Source organism: Rhinatrema bivittatum, chromosome 19 (assembly GCF_901001135.1).
Source record: "Rhinatrema bivittatum chromosome 19, aRhiBiv1.1, whole genome shotgun sequence".
In the NCBI taxonomy this organism is placed as follows: Eukaryota; Metazoa; Chordata; class Amphibia; order Gymnophiona; family Rhinatrematidae; genus Rhinatrema; species Rhinatrema bivittatum.
Window position 1 is genome coordinate 35,734,163 of NC_042633.1, and position 24,616 is coordinate 35,758,778.

Genomic DNA, 24,616 nt, shown 5'->3' on the forward strand with positions numbered 1-24,616 from the left:
GTAGTACCAAGGATCAGTCCAGGATCCCGCCCGCAGTGCTGCGCTGAAGTAATGGAGAGTCCGCTCTTTGTTCTGAATTATTTTGTTCCGCTTGTTTAACTCTCTCGGTTGGAGAGTCTGTTTCCAGGAGGGGTGTTTCCCCGTTCTCTTAGCGGTTTCTAGCTAGTTTAGTTCTCTGGTTGTGTTCTACTTTGACATTACGTATGACTGAGGGGCTGTGACTGGCACAGGGGCATATATGCTCCGCCCACAAGTTTTTAGTCTGTCTCCATCTACTGGTGCGGAGTCACAACCCAGGTGTCCTGGACTGATCCTTGGTACTACAGGAACGAAAATTATCAGGTAAGAAACTAATTTTCCTGTAGGAGCTTGACCAAACTCTTTTGAATGTGCCCCCTGTGGTGACCTCTTACTGTATAAGAGTTTCACGACAGGAGCAGGAGGTCAGCGGGTCAGACAGTGGTGGAACCAGGACACTTATACTCCCTAGAAACCTCCTGTCAGGGTGTCAGGGAGTCACTGCGCATGGCGGTGCTGTACCAGAAGGAGAGGAGCTGCTCCCGGTCATACTGGATGATAAGATCCCCTCTCCTCGCCTCCTGTCAGGGTGTCAGGGAGTCACTGCGCATGGCGGTGCTGTACCAGAAGGAGAGGAGCTGCTCCCAGTCATACTGGATGATAAGATCCCCTCTCCCCGCCTCCTGTCAGGGTGTCAGGGAGTCACTGCGCATGGCGGTGCTGTACCAGAAGGAGAGGAGCTGCTTCCAGTCATACTGGATGATAAGATCCCCTCTCCCCGCCTCCTGTCAGGGTGTCAGGGAGTCACTGCGCATGGCAGTGCTGTACCAGAAGGAGAGGAGCTGCTTCCAGTCATACTGGATGATAAGATCCCCTCTCCCCGCTTCCTGTCAGGGTGTCAGGGTGTCACTGCGCATGGCGGTGCTGTACCAGAAGGAGAGGAGCTGCTTCCAGTCATACTGGATGATAAGATCCCCTCCCCCCGCTTCGTGTCAGGGTGTCAGGGAGTCACTGTGCATGGTGGTGCTGTACCAGAAGGAGAGGAGCTGCTCCCAGTCATACTGGATGATAAGATCCCCTCTCCCCGCTTCCTGTCAGGGAGTCACTGTGCATGGCGGTGCTGTACCAGAAGGAGAGGAGCTGCTCCCAGTCATACTGGATGATAAGATCCCCTCCCCCCGCTTCCTGTCAGGGTGTCAGGGAGTCACTGTGCATGGCGGTGCTGTACCAGAAGGAGAGGAGCTGCTTCCAGTCATACTGGATGATAAGATCCCCTCTCCCCACTTCCTGTCAGGGAGTCACTGCGCATGGCGGTGCTGTACCAGAAGGAGAGGAGCTGCTCCCAGTCATACTGGATGATAAGATCCCCTCTCCCCGCTTCCTGTCAGGGTGTCAGGGAGTCACTGCGCATGGCGGTGCTGTACCAGAAGGAGAGGAGCTGCTCCCAGTCATAGCTGGATGATAAGATCCCCTCTCCCCCGCTTCCCTGTCAGGGATGTCAGGGAGTCACTGCGCATGGCGGTGCTGTACCAGAAGGAGAGGAGCTGCTCCCAGTCATACTGGATGATAAGATCCCCTCTCCCCGCCTCCTGTCAGGGTGTCAGGGAGTCACTGCGCATGGCGGTGCTGTACCAGAAGGAGAGGAGCTGCTCCCAGTCATACTGGATGATAAGATCCCCTCTCCCCGCTTCCTGTCAGGGTGTCAGGGAGTCACTGCGCATGGCGGTGCTGTACCAGAAGGAGAGGAGCTGCTCCCAGTCATACTGGATGATAAGATCCCCTCTCCTCGCCTCCTGTCAGGGTGTCAGGGAGTCACTGCGCATGGCGGTGCTGTACCAGAAGGAGAGGAGCTGCTCCCAGTCATACTGGATGATAAGATCCCCTCTCCCCGCTTCCTGTCAGGGTGTCAGGGAGTCACTGCGCATGGCGGTGCTGTACCAGAAGGAGAGGAGCTGCTCCCAGTCATACTGGATGATAAGATCCCCTCTCCCCGCTTCGTGTCAGGGAGTCACTGCGCATGGCGGTGCTGTACCAGAAGGAGAGGAGCTGCTCCCAGTCATACTGGATGATAAGATCCCCTCTCCCCACTTCCTGTCAGGGAGTCACTGTGCATGGCGGTGCTGTACCAGAAGGAGAGGAGCTGCTTCCAGTCATACTGGATGATAAGATCCCCTCTCCCCGCTTCCTGTCAGGGTGTCAGGGAGTCACTGCGCATGGCGGTGCTGTACCAGAAGGAGAGGAGCTGCTCCCAGTCATGCTGGATGATAAGATCCCCTCTCCCCGCTTCCTGTCAGGGTGTCAGGGAGTCACTGCGCATGGCGGTGCTGTACCAGAAGGAGAGGAGCTGCTCCCAGTCATACTGGATGATAAGATCCCCTCTCCCCGCTTCCTGTCAGGGTGTCAGGGAGTCACTGCGCATGGCGGTGCTGTACCAGAAGGAGAGGAGCTGCTCCCAGTCATGCTGGATGATAAGATCCCCTCCCCCCGTTCCCTGTCAGGGAGTCAGGGAGTCACTGCGCATGGCGGTGCTGTACCAGAAGGAGAGGAGCTGCTTCCAGTCATACTGGATGATAAGATCCCCTCTCCCTCGCTTCCTGTCAGGGAGTCACTGCGCATGGCGGTGCTGTACCAGAAGGAGAGGAGCTGCTCCCAGTCATACTGGATGATAAGATCCCCTCTCCCCGCTTCCTGTCAGGGTGTCAGGGAGTCACTGTGCATGGTGGTGCTGTACCAGAAGGAGAGGAGCTGCTCCCAGTCATACTGGATGATAAGATCCCCTCTCCCCGCTTCCTGTCAGGGTGTCAGGGAGTCACTGCGCATGGCGGTGCTGTACCAGAAGGAGAGGAGCTGCTCCCAGTCATACTGGATGATAAGATCCCCTCTCCCCGCTTCCTGTCAGGGTGTCAGGGTGTCACTGCGCATGGCGGTGCTGTACCAGAAGGAGAGGAGCTGCTCCCAGTCATACTGGATGATAAGATCCCCTCTCCTCGCCTCCTGTCAGGGTGTCAGGGAGTCACTGCGCATGGCGGTGCTGTACCAGAAGGAGAGGAGCTGCTCCCAGTCATACTGGATGATAAGATCCCCTCTCCCCGCTTCCTGTCAGGGTGTCAGGGATGTCACTGCGCATGGCGGTGCTGTACCAGAAGGAGAGGAGCTGCTCCCAGTCATGACTGGATGATAAGATCCCCTCTCCCCGCTTCCTGTCAGGGAGTCACTGCGCATGGCGGTGCTGTACCAGAAGGAGAGGAGCTGCTCCCAGTCATACTGGATGATAAGATCCCCTCTCCCCGCCTCCTGTCAGGGTGTCAGGGAGTCACTGTGCATGGCGGTGCTGTACCAGAAGGAGAGGAGCTGCTCCCAGTCATACTGGATGATAAGATCCCCTCTCCCCGCTTCCTGTCAGGGTGTCAGGGTGTCACTGCGCATGGCGGTGCTGTACCAGAAGGAGAGGAGCTGCTCCCAGTCATACTGGATGATAAGATCCCCTCTCCCCGCCTCCTGTCAGGGTGTCAGGGAGTCACTGTGCATGGCGGTGCTGTACCAGAAGGAGAGGAGCTGCTCCCAGTCATACTGGATGATAAGATCCCCTCTCCCCGCTTCCTGTCAGGGAGTCACTGCGCATGGCGGTGCTGTACCAGAAGGAGAGGAGCTGCTCCCAGTCATACTGGATGATAAGATCCCCTCTCCCCGCCTCCTGTCAGGGTGTCAGGGAGTCACTGTGCATGGCGGTGCTGTACCAGAAGGAGAGGAGCTGCTCCCAGTCATACTGGATGATAAGATCCCCTCTCCCCGCTTCCTGTCAGGGTGTCAGGGAGTCACTGCGCATGGCGGTGCTGTACCAGAAGGAGAGGAGCTGCTCCCAGTCATACTGGATGATAAGATCCCCTCTCCCCGCTTCCTGTCAGGGTGTCACTGTGCATGGCGGTGCTGTACCAGAAGGAGAGGAGCTGCTCCCAGTCATACTGGATGATAAGATCCCCTCTCCCCGCCTCCTGTCAGGGTGTCAGGGAGTCACTGCTGCATGGCGGTGCTGTACCAGAAGGAGAGGAGCTGCTCCCAGTCATACTGGATGATAAGATCCCCTCTCCCCGCTTCCTGTCAGGGTGTCAGGGAGTCACTGCGCATGGCGGTGCTGTACCAGAAGGAGAGGAGCTGCTTCCAGTCATACTGGATGATAAGATCCCCTCTCCCTGCTTCCTCACTGTTTCAGACTCCTCTGTAAGCAGGCAGATGCTATGGGACAGGTCCTGGTTGTAAACATTGTCTGTCCCTGGGGGTTTAGAGATTGGTGGTGTGGATCTGTGCAATATTCCATGGTTTCTCCTTCTCTCCATCAGAGCCAAAATCTTCATCGTCAATTGGAATCATCATTGGGGCGATCGTTGGGGCGCTGCTTGTGATTGCTTTGGTAGTTGGGGTCTTCGTCTGGAGGAAGAGACAGCAAGGTAAGAGACTGCGAGGTGCTCTGGGGGCTCCTGGGACTCCTCCCATGAAGAATATAAGGTTTCCAGAGCACAGGATGAGCCTCTGCAGCTCCACCTTACACCCATGCCTGGCTGAGCTGAGTCTCACGTTCTGTGTTTGTATGATCAGACGCTGCTTAATCTGTGATTCTGATTTTTCAGGAGGCAAAGGAGCCGGGTACAACGTGGCCTCTGGTAAGTGTTGGAGCGCCTCGTATCCTGTCTCCCTGGGCTTAGATTCGTAATACCTTGGGTTCTGTGTTTGTTACAGTAAATGCTAACCTGCGATGGTAGAACTGTGTTCTGCTCACTGAGAAGCTAACAGTTTGCTCTGTGATTTCAGCAGTAAATATATTCTGTACAGACCCATCCAGGGTGGCCCGCTGTTACACGCTGGTTAAACTAGAGGGGGTATTCTTAATGCAAAGCCTGGAATAGTGGAAAGTGCAACAGTCAAACAGTGCTGGGATCAGAGGAAAAAGCAACACTAATGTGTCCCCTTTGAAAAGTAAACTTTGTACTGACCTTAGAAACTTTCCCTTGTAGCTGATCTGAAGGATGATCTGTCCCACTGCTTAATGGTTGTAGGAAGGGGTTAGCCAGAAAGAGAAAGGCAGGAAGAAACTTGTAGAACGGGGGTGGATGGCCACGATTTATGAAATGTTAACAGGAAATGCATGTGCCTAAGCTGCAGAAACAGTACCAGTCCCCTAGATACCAGGATGAGGCTGAGGGTCCGAGGTACTGGATCAGGAAATAAACAGGACAGACTGGATGCGGTCTTAGGGTCCTTCTCTAGTGACGTATCATAGATTTCTGTGCATCCCCTCCACATCTGGGCTCTCTGCGATGACTTGATATGCGCTGGCCTCGCTCTCAGTGCTTGTGATTCTCCGGCACAGGTTTGCAGCTGCTGAGCGGCATTGTTATAAAACTTGTGACCTTCTTCAAGCCTGCAGATCCCACTCCCAACCTAATATCCTGTAATCCATGGCTGTGAGCTTTGCTTCCTGCAGCAGATTGTGAAGCTCTTGAGATAATTCTGGCTCTGTGCATCCTCCTGCCAGCGCTCGCACGTTGCTGAGTGCACGATTACTAGAGGTTACTGCTGAGTCCTAGCCTCAGCTCCTCGGTCCTCAGCCAGCCCAGCACTGCAGCTGGTTAGCACATTTTACCCATAAAAGGCCCTGAGCTTTGAGATTTCAGGGCCCCGTAATACACTCCAGCAGCTTGAGGAAAATCAGCGGGCACGGTGCAGGCTTCCACGTGCCTCCGGCTGCCCGGTACTGGCTTCATGCACCGATCCCTGATTCTTTCAGCAGATTTTCACTTTTAGACAGTGGGGCGGATCTGCCAGGCCTGAATAATTTTAGCCACATTAAAAAGGAATGTTTTTGGTGAGGGGGAGAGAGAACTATTTGCATGTGTTTACATTTTCAAAACTGTACAAGTTGTATGAATGGTGCGCACTTTATTCTATCTTTGGAGATGACCTAAAGTATGCACAGACCTAACTACAGAATCCCCAGTCTTCACGTAAAACCACTCCAGGCACATTTTGTTGGAAGATCGGATTCGTTTGTGCAGGCTGAAAGCACCCGCTGGCTGTGCGTCATCTCCAGGGGGTGCTTAGTTTCGTGGCTTATTGGAAATGTACCCACATGTTCTTTTCACCCATCAGGTAAAGAGGACGGATCTTCCACCTCATCCGGAGCCGGCCCCAACCCAGGTACTGAGGGGCTGGGGATGGCGGACGACTGCTCTGGGGGTGGGAGGGAGGGCTATGCTGCCCTTTTGGGTCAGTCTGCGGGCTCTCAGCCATAAAGGGGGTGCTGAAAGCAACCCTTGCCCTGAGCACTGTTTTGGCCAGTGATTGCCCTGGGGAGACTCCCCTGTGTGTGTGTGCAGTGTGAGGTGTCTGTCCCCTAAGCAGCAGAGCCAGTGTGTGTGTTGTGGTCACTGCACACAGACCTTGTCTGATCCAGGGTGTCTGTGTATGAAGAGACGGCACCCTTGATCCATGGGAATATAATCTTGCCTTAGACTATCTGAGGTAGGGGAGCCTTGCTGTCGATGGCTTCAGTTTGTGACATCCCTGCTGAGGGTTTTGGGTTCAAAGCCCGGTGTAGTCTCTGAGCGAGGCAGGATAAGGCTGTGACCCACTGTGGCAGTTGTGGTGTTAATACTTCCAGGCTGTGAGCATGCAGCACTCACAGTAATAAATGTAAACATTGCTGAGATTGTCCTGACACCGTCACTGACGCACATTCTCTCTCCCTCTTGTTTCAGCTATCTGAGAAGAGAAACCTCAAACATTAATCCAGCACCTTTGCACTGTTTCACTCTTTCTGGTTGAGGCGATGACGTTTTGGGTTTTTGGTTCGAGTTTTGTTAATCGAGCAATTAGGATTTTTTTTTTTCTCTCTTTAATGTGGTTTCTGCATAATTTGTCTTCAGCTGGAAATGTACAAGGGTTCATGGAGACGATAATTCCATTACTAATTGCATGTTGGGCTGAAGCCTGTTCTGGAAGTCTCGTAGAACCAGAGTCCAATCGGCTTATGCAGCAAGGGGGCAAGAGAATGCAGAGGAGCAGTTTGTGTTTTACATTTATTCAGACTGATTAAGTGCTGCCCCCTGTGGTGGGCATGAGAGGAGACTTAATGCTTAGTTCTACATTCACCATGCACTCACTATGCTTCATCTTTTTGTTGTTCTTAGGGGAGTTCATATTTTTGTTGTATTTTTCTTTAACCTTTCCTCAGTGATTTAAATGTGTTTCCTTATATAGAGCTGGGTAGATTTCATTGCTCAGGTTTTTTGGCATCGATATTTTATTTAGTATTTCAGTGGTTATCCTGATACCATATATTGATTGCTTTATTTTTTCTGCTCTCATTTTAATATGTAGCCTAATTCTATTTGAGTTATCATCAAGATCTTGTGGTTTGAATTATTTTTGTTATATATTTGTGATCTTATGTGATTATGATTGGTTATTTTGTTAACTGCACTAATCAAATGTATTTGGAGGCTGTGGCATCCCAGAACCTTAAATAAATAATTAATAGGAATGGCAAGTGAAGAATTTTTAAAGCATTTAGCCCAATTAATCTTGTGTTGATGGCTGACCAGACTGATTCCAATTTGTGGTTTTCTTTCATAAGAGGGAATTTGGAGGACAATGGGATACACAGGGTGTAGTGCCCCCAGTCACCATCAGAGGGCACCAGAGATGAGCTCTCTAATCCCCATCTGCAGTGCCCTCAGTCACCTCCACAGAAGAGGGCTCCCTAATCCACACCGGCAGTGCCCCAGTCACCACCAGAGGGCACCTGAGAAGAAGGGCTCTCTAATCCCCACCTGCAGTGCCCCAGTCACCACCAGAGGGCACCTGAGAAGAGGGGCTCTCTAATCCCCACCTGCAGTGCCCCAGTCACCACCAGAGGGCACCTGAGAAGAAGGGCTCCCTAATCCCCACCTGCAGTGCCCCAGTCACCACCAGAGGGCACCTGAGAACAGAAACTCTTCGAAAACTTGAAAAAAAAATGGTATGGTTAGCAGGCAGGCCTGATAGATCATGAAATCTCCTCACCCTGCCAGGCTGAAGGGAAAGAGCACAAACAGTAAGGGGCTTGATGGCCTGAACATCACAGCACCCACTTCCCCTGCCAGAGCCCCACCATCACATCTCCAATCCATTGCTCCACACTGATCTTTGGCTTCATTTTGTGAGCTGGACCAGGGACTGCTCTCATCAAGGCCTTCATTGCCCTTGGAATGGGAGGTGGGGGAACTTCCAAGGGGGCAGGGATTATTGGTCCATGGAGGCCTTTTCCTATTGCACAGGGAGGGGAACGGGTTTTTTGGGGGGGGATTATCATGATCTCCCATCAGGCCTTGTAGTTCTCAAAGGCTAATGCAAAAACTTGTCGTTCCCTGTACGTACCAGGATCAGTCCAGGACACCTGGGTTGTGACTCCGCACCAGTAGATGGAGACAGAGCAAAACTTGTGGGCGGAGCCATATATGACCCTGTGCCAGTCACAGCCCCCCTCAGTCTTACTCTGTCTCCAGTAGATGGTGCAGGTGCAGTCACAGCCCCTGCCTGCCCTGAGCCTGATTTTGGTAGTCAGTCAGGTTTGATTGTTTTGGTATTTAGTTTAAATTGGTAGTTTTTGTTACAAGGTTAAGTCCTGTCTGCCCTGCCTCCCAGGGGGGTTGTCAGGTTCTGAGGGGACCATCCCCCCCTGGTAGAGGCCGCGGCATAGCTCACAGCCTGGATAGGGAACTTGTTTAGAGTCCGAGGGCTAGCGTATTTTTTTTTTTAGAGAGATAGGCAGGATTCCTAGTCTTACTGTTTCTCTCTTGTTGCTGTTTCAATTAAGTTTGTAAAAAAAAAAAAAAAAAAGAGTGTTAGTTTCTTTTTCTCTCAGGGAGAAGAAACGGTCAGAGCTCCCAGAAGGCTGTCAGGCCCTGAGAGGGCCATCCCTTCTGGTAGAGCAGATTGCTGGGGCTAGGGGTTGAGGACCCCACTTCAGAGCCCAGCCGGGGTGATACCGGGGAGCCCGGCTCACTCACCCCAAATCGGACCGTTCCAGCACCTGTCGGGGGACAGCTCCGGTGAGTTTAAAAAAAAAAAAAGGATACAGCTTTGTTTTTTCTCACTCGCGGCGGCGATTCTCCGGCTCTGTTTCTATTTTCTTCCCCTCCCCTCTATCCCTCGCGGCCGGCGTTCTTTTTTTTCGCGGTTCTTTTTTCCTCAGCGTTGGCTAGGCCGGCATGCCTCGTGGCGCGGCCTGCACGGCCTGCGGGTCTGGGTGCGCGCGCCTCTCCCAGGATGGCCTGTGTTCTGCTTGCCTCCTGGGGGGCGAGGGGACGTCGGGGGCGCTTCGGGGGCTCTTGGTGCGGCACACTTCTTTTGTGATCGCGGTGGGAACGCGATCTTCTTTGGATCCCAAGGCAGCTAGGGGGAACGCGGGAACTCCCGCCATTTTGCCGCCGGCTCCCGCGGTGTCTGGGCTGTCCGGGGAGGGGGCTAGGGATTCTCTCCCCCTCTCCCCGCAGCATCCCGTTCCCAGGCCAGTTTTCCCCGTGGGGCCCGCGGGGCGGGGGAGGGGCCAGGATACCGACTCGAATTCAGAGGGATCCTGCTCCTTTTTTCGTCAGATTTTATTCCGGCCATGCATAGGGCATTTAGAGCCCGCACGGCCCTTAAGAGGCGTCTCCCTCAGACCGAACCTCAGGAGGCCCCTCCATCGGCACCTAGGAATCGCCCACGGATGGATGACATGCCGGGCCCCCACCCAAGCTCAAGCGGCCACTGCGGGCTGTCCCGCCCTGGGATGATTTGGACACGTCGGAGGACCTGGAAGACCAGGAGGCTCCATCCCCGCCCCCGAGGGGGGCAGAGGGAGATGGTATGCCCATGCAAGGGAAGGCACGACAGGGTCAGAACTCAGAAGGCGACGACCCGAAGGTGATTCGCCTCTTCCGCCATGACGAGTTGGGCCCCTTCATTCCAGCCGGGAAGCGGCAGACGTTTTTGGGGGAGTTGGAGATAGCGGAGCCCGTCGAGGAGTCTCGCATCGGCTCCATGGACCCAGTGTAGTTGGGCCTGAGTGGCCCCCCCACAACCTTCCCCTTTCATTGTTTTCCTCCACGGACCTGCTCTTTAGAGAATGAGATACCCCAGACCTGGGGCTGAAGGTCACGAAGGCTATGGATAAACTTTATCCCTTGCCGGAGGAAGCGCTGGAGGTTCTGAGGGTACCAAAGATGGACGCAGCGGTTTCGGCAGTGCGAAACGGACGACTATCCCTGTCACGGGTACCACGACTCTGAAGAACCTTCAGGATCGGAAGTTGGAAATCCAATTGAAGAAGATTTGAAGTCTCGGCGCTCGGAGCCCGGGCGGCGATCTGCAGTAACTTCACCTTGCGGGCTGGACTCCGTTGGGTCCAGCAGCTGCTAGCTAATGAGGGCTTTTCCGAGGAAGAAGCCAAGCAGACCGGGCGCCTTGAGGCGATAATAACATACTGTGCGGACGCACTACATGATCTCCTCAGAACCTCGGCTCGTTCCATGGCATCCGCTGTCTCGACCAGACGTCTCCTGTGACTGAGGAACTGGTCGGCAGACGGGGCCTCTTAGTCTCGTCTGGGCTCCCCTCGTCTGGGCTCCCTTCCCTTCTAGGCCAGGCTGTGGTTTGGGAAGGAACTGGTTGACATGATACAACTCCTGGGCGAGAATGAGGGTTATAGACTTCCGGAGGACAGGGCACGGTCTACGGGATCCTTCTCTTCTTGCTCCCGATACCAGATCCTTCTCTTCCTGCTCCCGATACCGGAGTAGCCAGAAGCCCCGGACTTCTCGCCCTAGTTCTTCTTCTCCTCTTTTCACTCGGGAGGCGGCAGACAGCAGTCTCAGTCCTTCGTGGCAGGCGATTCGGCAGACCAGCTTCCTCCTCTTCCGTACCCAGTGGTAAGTCGTCTCAATGATGTCCGGCCGGTCCATCCCTCGGTTCTGAAGGTAGGGGGCAGGCTGTCCCTATTTTACGAGGTTTGGACCACAATCACAACAGACCAGTGGGTGTTTTCTGTGATAAAACACGGCTCGGAAAGTGATGGTAGTGGTGGCGGCGCAGCTATGCCGGGAAGGACTTCTGGTCCATCCTTACCTGGACGATTGGTTGATTCGGGCGAAGTCCGAGGGTCAGTGTCGGCTGGCAGTGGCCAGGGTCCTACAGCTTTTGCAGTCTCTAGGCTGGGTAGTCAACTTCAACAAGAGTCAACTAGCACCCACCCAGACTTTGGAATACCTTGGAGCCGTATTCGACACGAAACAGGGCAAGGTGTGCCTATCTCAGGAACGGATATGCAAGCTACAAGCTCCGGTGAGGCTATTATCGGGTCTGTGATTACCTGACGGTTCTAGGTTCTATGGCTTCAACGCTCGCGTTGGTTCCCTGGGCGTTCGCTCATCTGCAGCCATTGCAGTCATCCTTGCTATCCCGCTGGAAACCGGTTTCGGAGGAGTTCCACCTACCGCTTCCGCTCGCGGGCCAGGCGAGATCCAGCCTGCTCTGGTGGCTGGATCCCAGTCATCGGTCCGGTGGAGTGTCCCTTCTAGTGCCCAATTGGACGGTGATGACCACGGATGCCAGTCTCTCCGGTTGGGGAGCAGTTTGCCTAGGCAAGTCGGTTCAAGGACTATGGTCGCCGTCTCAAGCCCAGTGGTCTATCAACCGACTAGAGACCAGAGCGGTCCGTCTGGCACTGCGAGCCTTCCTACCGCTGGTACGGGGAATGGCGGTCCGAGTGTTGTCGGACAACGCAGCCACCGTGGCCTACATCAATCGCCAAGGAGGGACGAGGAGTCCGCTGGTGGCAATAGAAGCGCAGCTCTTGATGGCTTGGTCGGAACAGAACCTCAGCAACATTGCAGCGTCTCACATTGCTGGAACCGACAATGTCCCAGCGGATTTTCTCAGCCGTCATCGCCTGGATCCCGGGGAGTGGAAGCTGGCAGACGAGGCGTTTCTTTCCATCTGCAGAACGTGGGGGGTGCCCCACATGGATCTGATGGCCATGTGGCGCGACGCGAAGGCTCCGCGATTTTACAGTCGGCGTCGAGAAAGGGGAGCAGAGGGCGTCGACGCGTTGGTGCTTCCCTGGCCGACGGATGTCCTGCTGTACGTGTTTTCCCCGTGGCCCATGATCGGCAAAATTCTCCGGCGCATGGAGTTGCACCCGTCCAACGTGCTCATGGTAGCACCGGAGTGGCCGCACCGTCCGTGGTTCGCAGACCTTGTCTAGCTGTCGGTGGCAGTACCCCTCCGTCTCCAGAGGTTCGCGGGGCTCCTCAGACAGGGCCCCGTCTGTTTGGAGGAGGCGGATCACTTCTGTCTCGCGGCATGGCTTTTGAGAGGAATCGGTTAAAGAGAAAAGGTTACTCAGACGCGGTGGTGACCACGCTGCTGAGATCCAGGCGGCAGTCTCCCTCCATAGCGTATGTCCGTGTCTGGGTGGTCTTTGAGGAATGGTGTGTGAACCGCGGGTTGGATCCCACTTCCGCTTCGTTATCCGATATTCTGGCGTTTCTCCAGGCCGGTCTGGCCAAAGGGTTGGCGTGCAGCTCGCTGCGGGTTCAAGTAGCAGCACTTGGTTGTTTGCAGCGTAAGGTTCAAGGATCCTCCCTGGCGCTTCACCCGGATATTTCCCGTTTTTCTTCGCGGGGTTACATATCTTCGGCCTCCGTTGCATTTTGCCATGTCCGTCCTGGAATCTTAATTGGGTGCTCTCCGCCTTATGCTCGGCACTGTTTGAGCCCTTGAAACGCGCTACTATCAAGGATCTCACGTTTAAAAAAAAAAAAAAAAAAAAAAACAAAACTGTTTTCCTGGTGGCGATTGCTTCGGCATGACGTATTTCGGAGTTACAGGCTCTGTCCTGTAGGGAGCCGTTCTTGCGTATTTCCAATTCGGGAGTTTCCTTGCGGACGGTTTCCTCCTTTCTCCCTAAAGTCGTGTCGGCGTTCCATCTAAACCAATCGGTGGAGCTTCCCGCTTTCGCGGTCGGAATTTCAGGAAGCTTGATGTGCGGAGGTCCCTCCTTCGCTACCTAGAGGTCACTAATCCGTTTCGGGTGACAGATCATCTATTTGGTCTGTTCTCTGGTCCAAGGTAAGGGGAAGCTGCATCCCGCTCTATAATCGCCCGTTGGCTCAAGGAGGCCATTGATTCGGCATACTTGGTGCGGGGGGAAACCGCTTCCCGTGGGTCTCTGTGCACACTCGATTCGGTCTCAGGCGGCGTCTTGGGCGGAAGCCTCTCAGGTGTCGCCTCACGAGATCTGCAGAGCGGCTACATGCGGAAGCCTCTCAGGTGTCGCCTCAAGAGATCTGCAGAGTGGCTACATGGCAGTCTTTGCATACCTTTATCAGGTATTGCCGGTTGGATGTCCGGGCTACCGATTCCGGGGGTTTTGGAGAGAGGGTACTCCGTGCGGGACTCTCTACTTCCCACCCTCGGTAAGTTGGCTCTGGTACATCCCAGGTGTCCTGGACTGATCCTGGTACGTACAGGGAAAGGAAAATTAGTTTCTTATCTGATAATTTTCGTTCCTGTAGTACCAAGGATCAGTCCAGGATCCCACCCGCAGTGCTGCGCTAAAGTAACGGAGAGTCCGCTCATCATTGTTTTAAGTAAGCTGACCGCTTGTTTATTCGCTCTCCCGGTTGGGGAGTCTGGTTCCTGTAGGAGTGTTGGAATTATTTCCGTTTAATTAGCAAGTTTGTATAGTTAACTATGGTTGCCTTATGGGATTTCTACTTTGACATTACGTATGACTGAGGGGGGCTGTGACTGGCACAGGGTCATATATGGCTCCGCCCACAAGTTTTGCTCTGTCTCCATCTACTGGTGCGGAGTCACAACCCAGGTGTCCTGGACTGATCCTTGGTACTACAGGAACGAAAATTATCAGGTAAGAAACTAATTTTCCTTTATAACTAACATTACCATTGGGTTAACACAAATTGTGTTGCCTTATGCAATGGGTGTTAAGCAGCTCATTAATATTAGCAGAGGGCTACGAACCAGGAGACCAGGGTTCGAGTCCCGCTGTGACTCCTTGTGACCTTGGGCAAGTCACTTTACCCTCCATGGCCTCAGGTACAAAAACTTAGATTGTGAGCCCTCTGGGGGTAGGGAAATCCCTACAGTACCTGAATGTAAACCGATGTGATATCTCAGATCGAATGTTGGTATATAAAATAAATAAATAAAAATAAACAGAGGGTGTATCATGAATTTGCATGCGCTCCAGCTCATTCACATGCAAACCCACGTTAACTCTCTGTGGATGTTAAGGTAAATTAATGCGCATGCACGAAGCGTGACAATAATCTTGCATTAACCCTTAACCCATACTTTACCACATTCACCCCTTATACTGCGCAGCATACCCACCTTTTTAGGTATTTGAGTGTCAGACTGATATTTTATAACAGCATTAACCCACTCGAGGGAAATTAATAAATCTACAAGAATGTCTGAGAACAGTTAATCGTCAGCCCGGAAAATCTGCTGGTTAATATTCAGCTGTAAAGAAACTTGTAATTGTATATCCCTGACCGCTCATACAGAGACGTCTGTAACTGTGCATTCCCGACCACACCACCGGAGACTGGTTTGTTTTTCACATTGTTGATCGGTTTGATCTCCTGCTTTGTTCCTCCCAATGCAGCCAATGCGAAAGATGGCCCGTGTCGGATGACCAACATCTTTATTATAATAACCTGTTCTGCCGCTCCAATCTGTAAGATACGTCTGCCTGACAACTATGCACATTGAATAAAATACCATTACGGCTCTTGTGCCTGTACATGTCTCAGCCTATCTGACACGCCCCTGCCTTCGTGGATTAGCCGTTACCCCCCAATGCAGGCTCTCCTAATGCTCAACATTTTACTCCTGGCCAGAGGTGCAGTAAAGGGCCCCTGGCCAGTGTTAGTCTACGGGCAGAACCTGGAGGTCGTGGGGCAGGAGTCCTGTACTTGGGATGTGCAGAAAACCCGCTTTGTGTGGATCTCGTGTTGTCTGTGCATAAATTGTTTTATACACAGAGAACAGAATTTGTGCACTGAACATGTTTTCTGCACAGAAATATTATCCCTATGTGCATTAAGCATTTGTGTGCGCTCTTTTTAAACTCCCATTGCCCTTAGCTTACTGCATTGAGAATTGTCTTTTTTTTTTGTAACTTGCAAGTAAAGGAAACGTGTGCTGGAGCTCAGTGCACATTTTTTATTTGTGACTTATTACATTGGCCCTCAAGTTTGCATCTTAGGCAGCTGAGAGTGAAGTGACTTGCTCCATGCAGCTCATAAGGAGCAGGAGTTGAACTGCAGCATCCCTGGCTCTCAGGGGAAGTCCCCTCACCAGATACAGAATAAAGGATGACAAATTAGAAACACAATGCAGACAAAAAGTGAATTCTTTGCTCTGCTGTCCACTCCAGTTCCCTGCAGGCTGCCTGAGCCCAATGGGACGGGCCTGTTCTCGGTTCAAGAGTCAGCACATGGCCCATAACTCGTGCAGAGCAGGAGGCTGAGAGAGGGGGACGGAGCTGTGAAGTCTACGAATGAGTTGCTGAGTTACCCAGCTCCGGGAGGACGGTTTTTAGGCCGGTCCTGGATTTCTATTTCTAATGCATTATGGGACCTACAGCATTGATGTCAACGGAGAGAATCTGGGACTACAAATACTGCACGGTTTTAGGATGCAAACTCTCCCTCCTGGAGCTGGGTAACTGGGCAGCTCTATGAGAGGAGAATGAGGTCGAGAAGAGCGACATGGAGAAACTTGAGATTACAAAGAAAGATCAGCGTGGGAGAAAGTGAAGAAATGGATGGAAAGGAGACCCTGAAAGAGAGAGAGAGAGAGAGACTGGCACTAACCCGATTAGAAAAACAAAGTGCCCAGTCAGTTTAATGCATCTTTCCTGCCTTTGGAGTTTGCTCAGTAGAGGAGGAAATGCATTTCTGCTTCTCTTGCTCTGGTGTTGCCTTGCAAGCAGAGTCCGGCTTCTTGCGTTTCCAGTTCAGAATTTCTGTTTCCACTTAATATCCCACCCTTTCAGTTTAGCAAGACTGCCCAAAGTGGTTTACAGTCAAAAACATTTGAAAATGCAACACAAATAATAAAACCCATAAAAGGCACATGCGGCCTCCATCCCAGTCAGCTCTTGGGCACAGGGGGGAGGGCCAAGGACCCCCACAAGGCCCCATGACTTCCCGCGGTTCCTGTGTAGGAGGGCAAAGTTAAGTCTTTTCAAGGCTCTTAATGTGTTTCCCTCTCTTCAGCACAGCAAAGTACCACTCTCCTCCCCTGGTCTTTATTATAAGGCTGCGGGCAGGTAAACCCTAATTAACAAAGCACCCAGAGCAACAACTTCCAAAAGACACAAAACAAATCTTAGTCTCTCTCTCCTCCTTGCACAAACTCCTCAAACAGGTAAGCTCTTAGGGGCAGGTACCCTTCCCCTGGGTAGCTAATATCTCTTCTCTGTTCCTCTTGGCGAGCTTTGGCTGATTTTTCTAGCACTCCGTGGATTTTCCCAGGCAGGGGCCTCTCCTCTGGCACCTCCCACCCATTCCAGGGGATCCCGTGCACTTCAGGAACTTCCCTTCCTGTCATCCTCCCTCTCGCCCCAGGTCCCAGCCACCTCCTGAACCTTCCCCGTGGAGGGATAGAAGATCTCGACTCCTGCACCTTCTCCCCTTGCATCTCACTCACCGCACCCCTCCCCCTGGAGAGTGGTGTGAACCTCTCTATTACACGGACATCACACAAGGCAATGTCTAGTGAGGCCTTTGTCATCCTGAAGGCTCTCAGACCCACTGAAGCCACTGATGCCACGCTCCTTGTGACCTCGGGCAAGTCACTTCACCCTGCATTGCCCCAGGTACAAACCTAGGGCCTGATTTCCTAAGGCTTTTCTCCCATCATCTGTCTATGGGGACAATGCTACGTAAATGTGAGCCCTCGGGGACAGGGAAACAGCTCCAGCAGGGGCGGCTCGAGGCAATCTGCCGCTTAAGGCGAGGGATGAGATGGCACCAGGGGCGGATTGGCCTATCGGGGGATCGGGCATCCCCTGGTGAGCCGGTCGCTCTAGGCACGTGGCCTGCCGAGCGCAGCCCTGACAGAGCCGTGCTCGGCAGACCAAGTGCTATCTCCTGGGCCGGCCTGGACGGCAAATCCCCGGGCCGGTCTTCATCCGGAATCCGCCCCTGGATGGCGCCCCCCCCCTCCCTCTTCCGCACACACACATTCACTTCTCTCCCTCTTACACACCCACACACAAGCTGCGTCCCCACCCCCAAAGCTAGCTGCCACACACCCACCAGCCTCCAGTGGCAGCCCACTGTGTCTCTCCTCCACTCTTCAGCCAGCAGTGGCCCGTAGCATCCCTGCTGCCTTCAGCCACGGCAGGGGCAGGCACGATGAGGCAGATGCCACAGCTGCATTCTGAGAGGGACATTGTTTGCCGCCTGACGTGGTCGCCTCACCCTGCCTCATTATACAACTGCCCCTGCCCTCCAGTGCCTGAATGTAATCTGCTTTGAAGAGCCTGAAAGGCCTGACTATAAATCACAGAGAAGGGCAAACTACTTACAGGGGGGCAGATTCTGATCACCTGCTACAGAGGAAAATGCAAAATCAGCAAGAATACATGGAAAACAATTATCCCCCACCGTCCCCCTCCCTCACCAAGGGACAGGGTAGGACAAGTCTCCCCCTAAATAACAAATCAACAGACAAAGCAACCCAATAGGCCCAAACCCAGTAAAAGGAAGAAGGAATAGAGACCCATCCAGCCCCTCTCCACACAAAAAGCAGCTGTTCAGAGCCGCTCTCCCCAGGGCAGACCCTCCGTCGGCACATTTCTGTTTCTGATTCGTGGTCCCTTGCTCTGTATTTGGTGAGAGTCGGCCCGTGTGACCGAGGTGAGGGCTTCCATTACTCTGCAGTTTCCGTTCTGCCTTCTCTAGAGCGGACATGGTGTGTGGTGTAACCCATGTGCCAGCCCCGGGCGGCTATCCCAGAGCATCTCACAGGACATGGGCTGCGGACAGGATCTCCCGTAAGGGCAAACTGACGAGAATTCTACTGCCCGCAAGTCTTTTGTGCTCCAAAAAAGAACTATTAGCCACCCCCACCACCTCCCCTGGGAGACCCTTCTGTCCCTCACCCCACTGAGCACAAGTTAGCTACAGTCTACACATGGACTCTGGACCAAAACACAGTGAGTGAAAATGGCTCCTGAGACTTTAATAGGAATGATATCAAATTATAACATGTATTATTCATCAAAGAACTGAGGCAAATCACTGCCCGAGATTATCTTCTGCTCAGCTCCGGCTTTGGTGACAGTCACCAGGTAGATAATTCCCCCACTGGAGCCGTCTCTGTTCATGGCCAGGGCCAGAGCTGAGGAGGGAGAGGGAGACTGGCATTATTAACAGATCACCACACAAACACACAACTCTGCGCTACATCCCACTGCCTCCCCCTATCTCACGGACTCTCCCTATAACACTCACTGCCTCCCCCTATCTCACTGTCTCTCCCTATAATACCCACTGCCTCCCCCTATCTCACTGACTCTCCCTATAACACCCACTGCCTCCCCCATCTCACTGTCTCTCCCTATAACACCCACTGCCTCCCCCTATCTCACTGTCTCTCCCTATAACACCCACTGCCTCCCCCTATCTCACTGTCTCTCCCTATAACACCCACTGCCTCCCCCTATCTCACTGACTCTCCCTATAACACCAACTGCCTCCCCCATCTCACTATCTCTCCCTATAACACCCACTGCCTCCCTCTATCTCACTGACTCTCCCTATAACACCCACTGCCTCCCCCTATCTCACTGTCTCTCCCTATAACACCCACTGCCTCCCCCTATCTCACTGACTCTCCCTATAACACCCACTGCCCTCCCCCTATCTCACTGTCTCTCCCTATAATACCCACTGCCTCCCCCTATCTCACTGATTCTCCCTATAATACTTACTGCCTCCCCCTAGCTCATGTTTACAGCAACAAGACCATATGTTTATACTGTACCACTTGTTTGCACTGTACCCATGTTTACAGCTACAGAGGTTTACAGTGACAGTACCACTTGTTTATAGTAACAGTACCACCACTTGTTTACACTGTACCATGTTTACAGCAACAAGACCACATGTTTACACTGTACCAGGCTTACAGTGTCACTTGTTTACACTGCACTGTATGCAGTGACAGTATAGTACATTTGTTTACACTGTACCACGTTTACAGCGACAAGACCACATGTTTACACTGTGCCAGGCTTACAGTGACAGTGCCACTTGTTTACACTGCACTGTATGTTTGCAGCGACAGTATAGTATCATTTGTTTATACTGTACCAGGTTTACAGTGACAGTGAGCTGTTGTGCTGTGTCAGACACACTGTGACTGTCTATCTGTCCTTGGGCAAGGCTTACCATTAATGGCAAACTGCGCACACTCCTCCCTGGACATCCCCCGTCTATACGCAGAGTCCACGTAGCCATAAATGTAAGTGCTGCCGGAACCACCAATGGCAAAGGGTTGGCGGGTCAGTAACCCCCCCAGAGTCCCGTACACCTGGGGAGGGAAGCACAGTCACATAACCACCAGGTAAACCCAGCATGGCAAATCCAGAAATGTTTATTTAATTCATACATTATAGAATATCACAAGCATTCAGAGAAATTTCTGGGGATCGAGAGACATCACAGACAAACAGATACTTTGGCTGTGGCAATACATAATATAGGCAGACAGTTAAACAGATAACCAGGGATCTATCTGTTCCAGAGATCTGTTCTGGGACCACTGCTTTTTCATATATTTATAAATGGCCTGGAAATGGGAACCAGTGAGGTGATCAAATCTTGCCGATGACACAAAATGATTCAAAGCTGCTAAATCACAAAAGGAGTGTGAGAAATTGCAAGAGGACATTGCAAAACTGGGAGACTGGGCATGCAAATGGCAAATTTAATTTAATGTGGACAAGTACAAACTGATGCACTTAGGGAAGAGAAACCCAAATCAGGAGTCGCCATTCAGGAAAAGGATCTAGGTGTCATCATTGAAAATACATTGAAATCTTCTGCTCAGTGAGTAGCAACAGCCAAGAAAGCAAATAGAATGCTGGGGATTATTAGGAAAGGAATGGAGAATAAAACAGAGAATATCATAATGTCTCTGTATCACTCCATGGTGCAACCTCATCCTGAGTATTGTGTTCAGTTCTGGTCACCGCATCTCAAGAAAGAGTTAGCAGAATTAGAAAAGGTACAGAGAAGGGTAACCAAGATGATAAAGGGGATGGAACAGCTCCCCTATGAGGAAAGGCTAAAGAGGTTAGGAGTCTTCAGCTTGGAGAAGAGACGGCTGAGGGGGGATATGACAGAGGTCTATAAAATAATGAGGGGAATGGAACAAGAAAACATTAATCAGTTGTTTACTCTTTCAAAAAGTACAAAGACCAGGGGACACACAATGAAGTTACTGGGTAATACATTTAAAACTAATAAGAGAAAATATTTTTTCACTCAACGCACAATTAAGCTCTGGATTTCCTTGCTAGAGGATGTGGTGAAAGTTGTTAGTGTAGCTGCGATTAAAAAAGGTTTGGACAAGTTCCTGGAGGAAAGGTCCATAAACCATTATTAAGGAGGAGTTGCAGAAATCCACTCCTTATCCCTGGGATAAGCAGCTGGGAATCTCTCTACCCCCTTGGGATCCTGCCAGGTACTTGTGACCTGGATTGGCCACTGCTGGAAACAGGATACTGGGCTGGATGGATCTTTGGTCTGACCCAGCATGGCAAATCATATCTTCTTATGGACAGACAGACACCCACACCGAAGATCACACAGCTAGAAGGACAGACATCATGTGGGGGCTGCACTCACCTGTCCACCTCTCTTTCTGTCCCATCCGGCCACTATCAGGTGGGCCAAAAGCTCCTCCTTGTACTTGTAGCTGACGCCTTTCACCAGGTTCGCAGCAGCAAGGACCAAGGGAGCCTCTTCCATATCCACACTAAGGGCGGCAAACAAAATGTGTCACGTCCAGAACCTCCAACCTTTCCCACCGTGGCCATGGCCGCGTCATACAGAGAGCCACTGCAGCCACCTGCGTTTCATGTCACGTCCAGAACCTCCAACCTTTCCCACCGTGGCCATGGCCGCGTCATACAGAGAGCCACTGCAGCCACCTGCGTTTCATGTCACGTCCAGAACCTCCAACCTTTCCCACCGTGGCCATGGCCGCGTCATACAGAGAGCCACTGCAGCCACCTGCGTTTCATGTCACGTCCAGAACCTACAACCTTTCCCACCGTGGCCATGGCCGTGTCATACAGAGAGCCACTGCAGCCACCTGCGTTTCATGTCACGTCCAGAACCTCCAACCTTTCCCGCCGTGGCCATGGCCGCGTCATACAGAGAGCCACTGCAGCCACCTGCGTTTCATGTCACGTCCAGAACCTACAACCTTTCCCACCGTGGCCATGGCCGCGTCATACAGAGAGCCACTGCAGCCACCTGCGTTTCATGTCACGTCCAGAACCTCCAACCTTTCCCACCGTGGTCATGGCCGCGTCATACAGAGAGCCACTGCAGCCACCTGCATTTCATGTCACGTCCACAACCTCCAACCTTTCCCACCGTGGCCATGGCCACGTCATACAGAGAGCCACTGCAGCCACCTGCGTTTCATGTCACGTCCAGAACCTCCAACCTTTCCCACCGTGGCCATGGCCGCGTCATACAGAGAGCCACTGCAGCCACCTGCGTTTCATGTCACGTCCAGAACCTACAACCTTTCCCACCGTGGCCATGGCCGCGTCATACAGAGAGCCACTGCAGCCACCTGCGTTTCATGTCACGTCCAGAACCTACAACCTTTCCCACCGTGGTCATGGCCGCGTCATACAGAGAGCTACTGCAGCCACCTGCGTTTCATGTACAGAGCCCTCAATCTTTCCCATATCCCCCCCCCCCCCCAACATGCTCAGATTCCTTCTCCGGCCTGATCGCCATACCACTGTGCCCAACCCTCACACGCTCACCCCATTTCCCCCAACCTCCACAGGTTCACACACACACAATCCCAGTGTAGACCTGGACTTCCTCCCAGATCACCCAGAGAACACTGCACTCTGATTAGTAACATTATGTAACCAGCCTCTAAGGCAGAGCTTTCCAAACTGTGTGTCGGGACACGTTAGTGTGTCGCCTGCAGTGTGCAGGTGTGTCGCGCAAGCCCGGTCAACTCTGATGAGAGTTTGGGCTTTTTTTTTTCTAGAGATTCACTTTTTTTTTTCAGTTTATGGGTTGCTTATTATTGGGTGATTTTTGCTGTCAATCGCGTTTTTTTGGGGGGCTTGGTGGGTGGAACGAGCCCAGCCATCCTTGCATTGGCTGCTGCTGCCGATGAGGCCTGGCCATGAGGAGTACTGACTGCAAGCAGCAGTGTCTGGTGATCATGGAAGGGAGTGAAGCACTTAACTGGCAACAATCAAAAAGATGAGGTACATGAGTGTGGGGGCCAGACATGTGCTGGGGAGAGAGAGATGAGTGAGTGGGGGGCAAACGTGCTGGGGGGACAGACATGTGCTTGAGGGGGAGAGATATGAGTGTGTGGGGGCCAGACATGTGCTGGGGGGAGGAGAGAGATGAGGGTGTGGGGGACAGACAATTTGTTTTATTATTGTTTCTCATAAATTATAACAATAACATGAATCTTGGAATATATATTTTTAATATAAATTTAAGGTTTTCATGAGATAGGTTGTGTCGTGAAACATTTTATTTATGTATATATTTAAGGAAACATACATAAATTGTCGAAATATGTTTCGTTCGTTTAACCTTTAACCTCTGGTTTACTAGTAGACTGAATTACTGTGTCCCGAAATTATGTTTGTCTAAAAAGTGTGTCACCAACATGAAAAGTTTGGAAAGCTCTGCTCTAAGGTGAGACTGGGGCTCACTGTCTCCTGGTTCCGTACCTGTGCAGGTCTAAGTAATAGCTGACCATGTCAGCCACAGCCTGCGCATCTGCTGCTGACCCCGACAGCGCACAGTAAATTCGATCATGAAGTGGCGACAGCTTATTAAAGACACGGTTCGTCACAGCCTCACTGGAAGGAAAAAAAAATACCAGACTGGTCATATCATGGACATGCAGGCACTACATACTGCCAAGAGACTGGCAAAATGCAGAGAGAGCAGGGGCTGAAAATACCGGAGGAGACTCTGGCAATTTGCAGAGAGTGCAGGGGCTGAAAATACCAGGGAGAGATTCCAGCAAAATGCAGAGAGAACAGGGGCTGGAAATATCAGGGGAGACGCCAGCAAAATACAGAAAGCGCAGGGGCTGAAAATACCAGGGGAGACTGGCAATTTGCAGAGAGCACAGGGGCTGAAAATACCAGAGCCATGGTAAATATGTTATTTACGTTATAATGTATTTCTCACCCCTTGTTTTATGTAAACCGACATGATACGAACTCCGTGAATGCCGGTATAGAAAAAAACAAATAAATAAACAAATAAATAAATAAATAGGAACATGTATGAAGGTTTCAGAAGTGTAAGGGACAGTCACAGTCCTCACCCTGCAGACACCCGAGAGTCAGAGCCCACGATGACCCCTCCATCAAACTCCACTGCTATGATGGTGGTCTGGGGAGAGAGGAGAAGCACAAGACAGGTTCAGCGGACCCATATGGTATCAGAACATTTCATACCATTATTCTAATTGGGGGTTTTTTGGTTTGTTTTTGTTTTTAATGTGAAACCCAAACGTGGGCAGCAGTCACTTTGTGTCATTTGTCCTCAGCCTGGCTGTGTAAGGAGAACTGATAAGTGGCCTAGGGCAACCTGCTGATGTGACCCCATCTGGTAATCCCCTCATTCCAGCACTATGGATGCAATCATCTTTAACCTCTTCTATTCCCTGTCAGACAGAGGCAGCCTGCGATAAAAGCGAAAGTGAAAGGTGCAGATTTATAATCTCTTAACTTTATGCAAGAAAAAAAGGTAAAATATCTGCTTCTCTGTGCAATACACCCAAGTTATATGTTAGATATTAGATATACAAAGCTGCAGCGGGTGCTTTCCAACTATTTAATATTTATGATGACAGTCTGTACCGCTTCATCACCACGCGTTAGTGCAGTCAGTCTGTCCCCGTCTTGGGCTTTACATGCAATCGCTGCCTGTCTGTCCGGATCTGTCCGTCCTTACCCCTGTCAGCACTTGAGCCGCCGTGCAGCCGGGATTCCCCGCGCCGGACATGAGTTTGACCCCCTTGGGTAGTAATTAAAGGCGTGAGCGGAGGAGGCAAATCAGCAGCCCCTCGTCCCGATCCTGCAGCTCCACCTGCGATCCCCGGGTTTGCTGGAAGAGTCCTAGCGATCCCTGATCCCTGCCAGCGGCACCGACCGCCGGGCAACAGGAGACACGGAGCAGCGCCCGCTCCTCTCCCCGGCCAGCAGGCGGCGCTAGCACCGCACCCAGAATCTCCAGAA

General features: G+C 52.1%; 2 protein-coding genes across 2 annotated transcripts in view; one reads left to right on the top strand and one right to left on the bottom strand.

Annotated features, from left to right (window-relative positions):
* Nucleotides 1-8,011, top strand: part of LOC115080503 (major histocompatibility complex class I-related gene protein-like) — a 45,848-nt gene extending 37,837 nt beyond the window's left edge. The window contains exons 5-8 of the mRNA XM_029584701.1: nt 4,356-4,463; nt 4,644-4,676; nt 6,163-6,210; nt 6,771-8,011. Coding sequence (XP_029440561.1) covers nt 4,356-4,463; nt 4,644-4,676; nt 6,163-6,210; nt 6,771-6,778 — 197 coding nt within the window. The 3' untranslated portion in view covers nt 6,779-8,011. The remainder of the gene's footprint in view (nt 1-4,355; nt 4,464-4,643; nt 4,677-6,162; nt 6,211-6,770) is intronic.
* A 10,281-nt stretch (nt 8,012-18,292) lies between these two features.
* Nucleotides 18,293-24,616, bottom strand: PSMB9 (proteasome subunit beta 9). The gene is made up of 6 exons (XM_029585583.1): nt 24,333-24,616; nt 23,701-23,768; nt 23,093-23,224; nt 20,991-21,120; nt 19,530-19,671; nt 18,293-18,477 (listed from the first exon to the last, which is right to left on the bottom strand). The coding sequence occupies exons 1-6, from the start codon at nt 24,381-24,383 to the stop codon at nt 18,350-18,352; spliced, it is 651 nt and encodes a 216-aa protein (XP_029441443.1). The 5' UTR covers nt 24,384-24,616; the 3' UTR covers nt 18,293-18,349.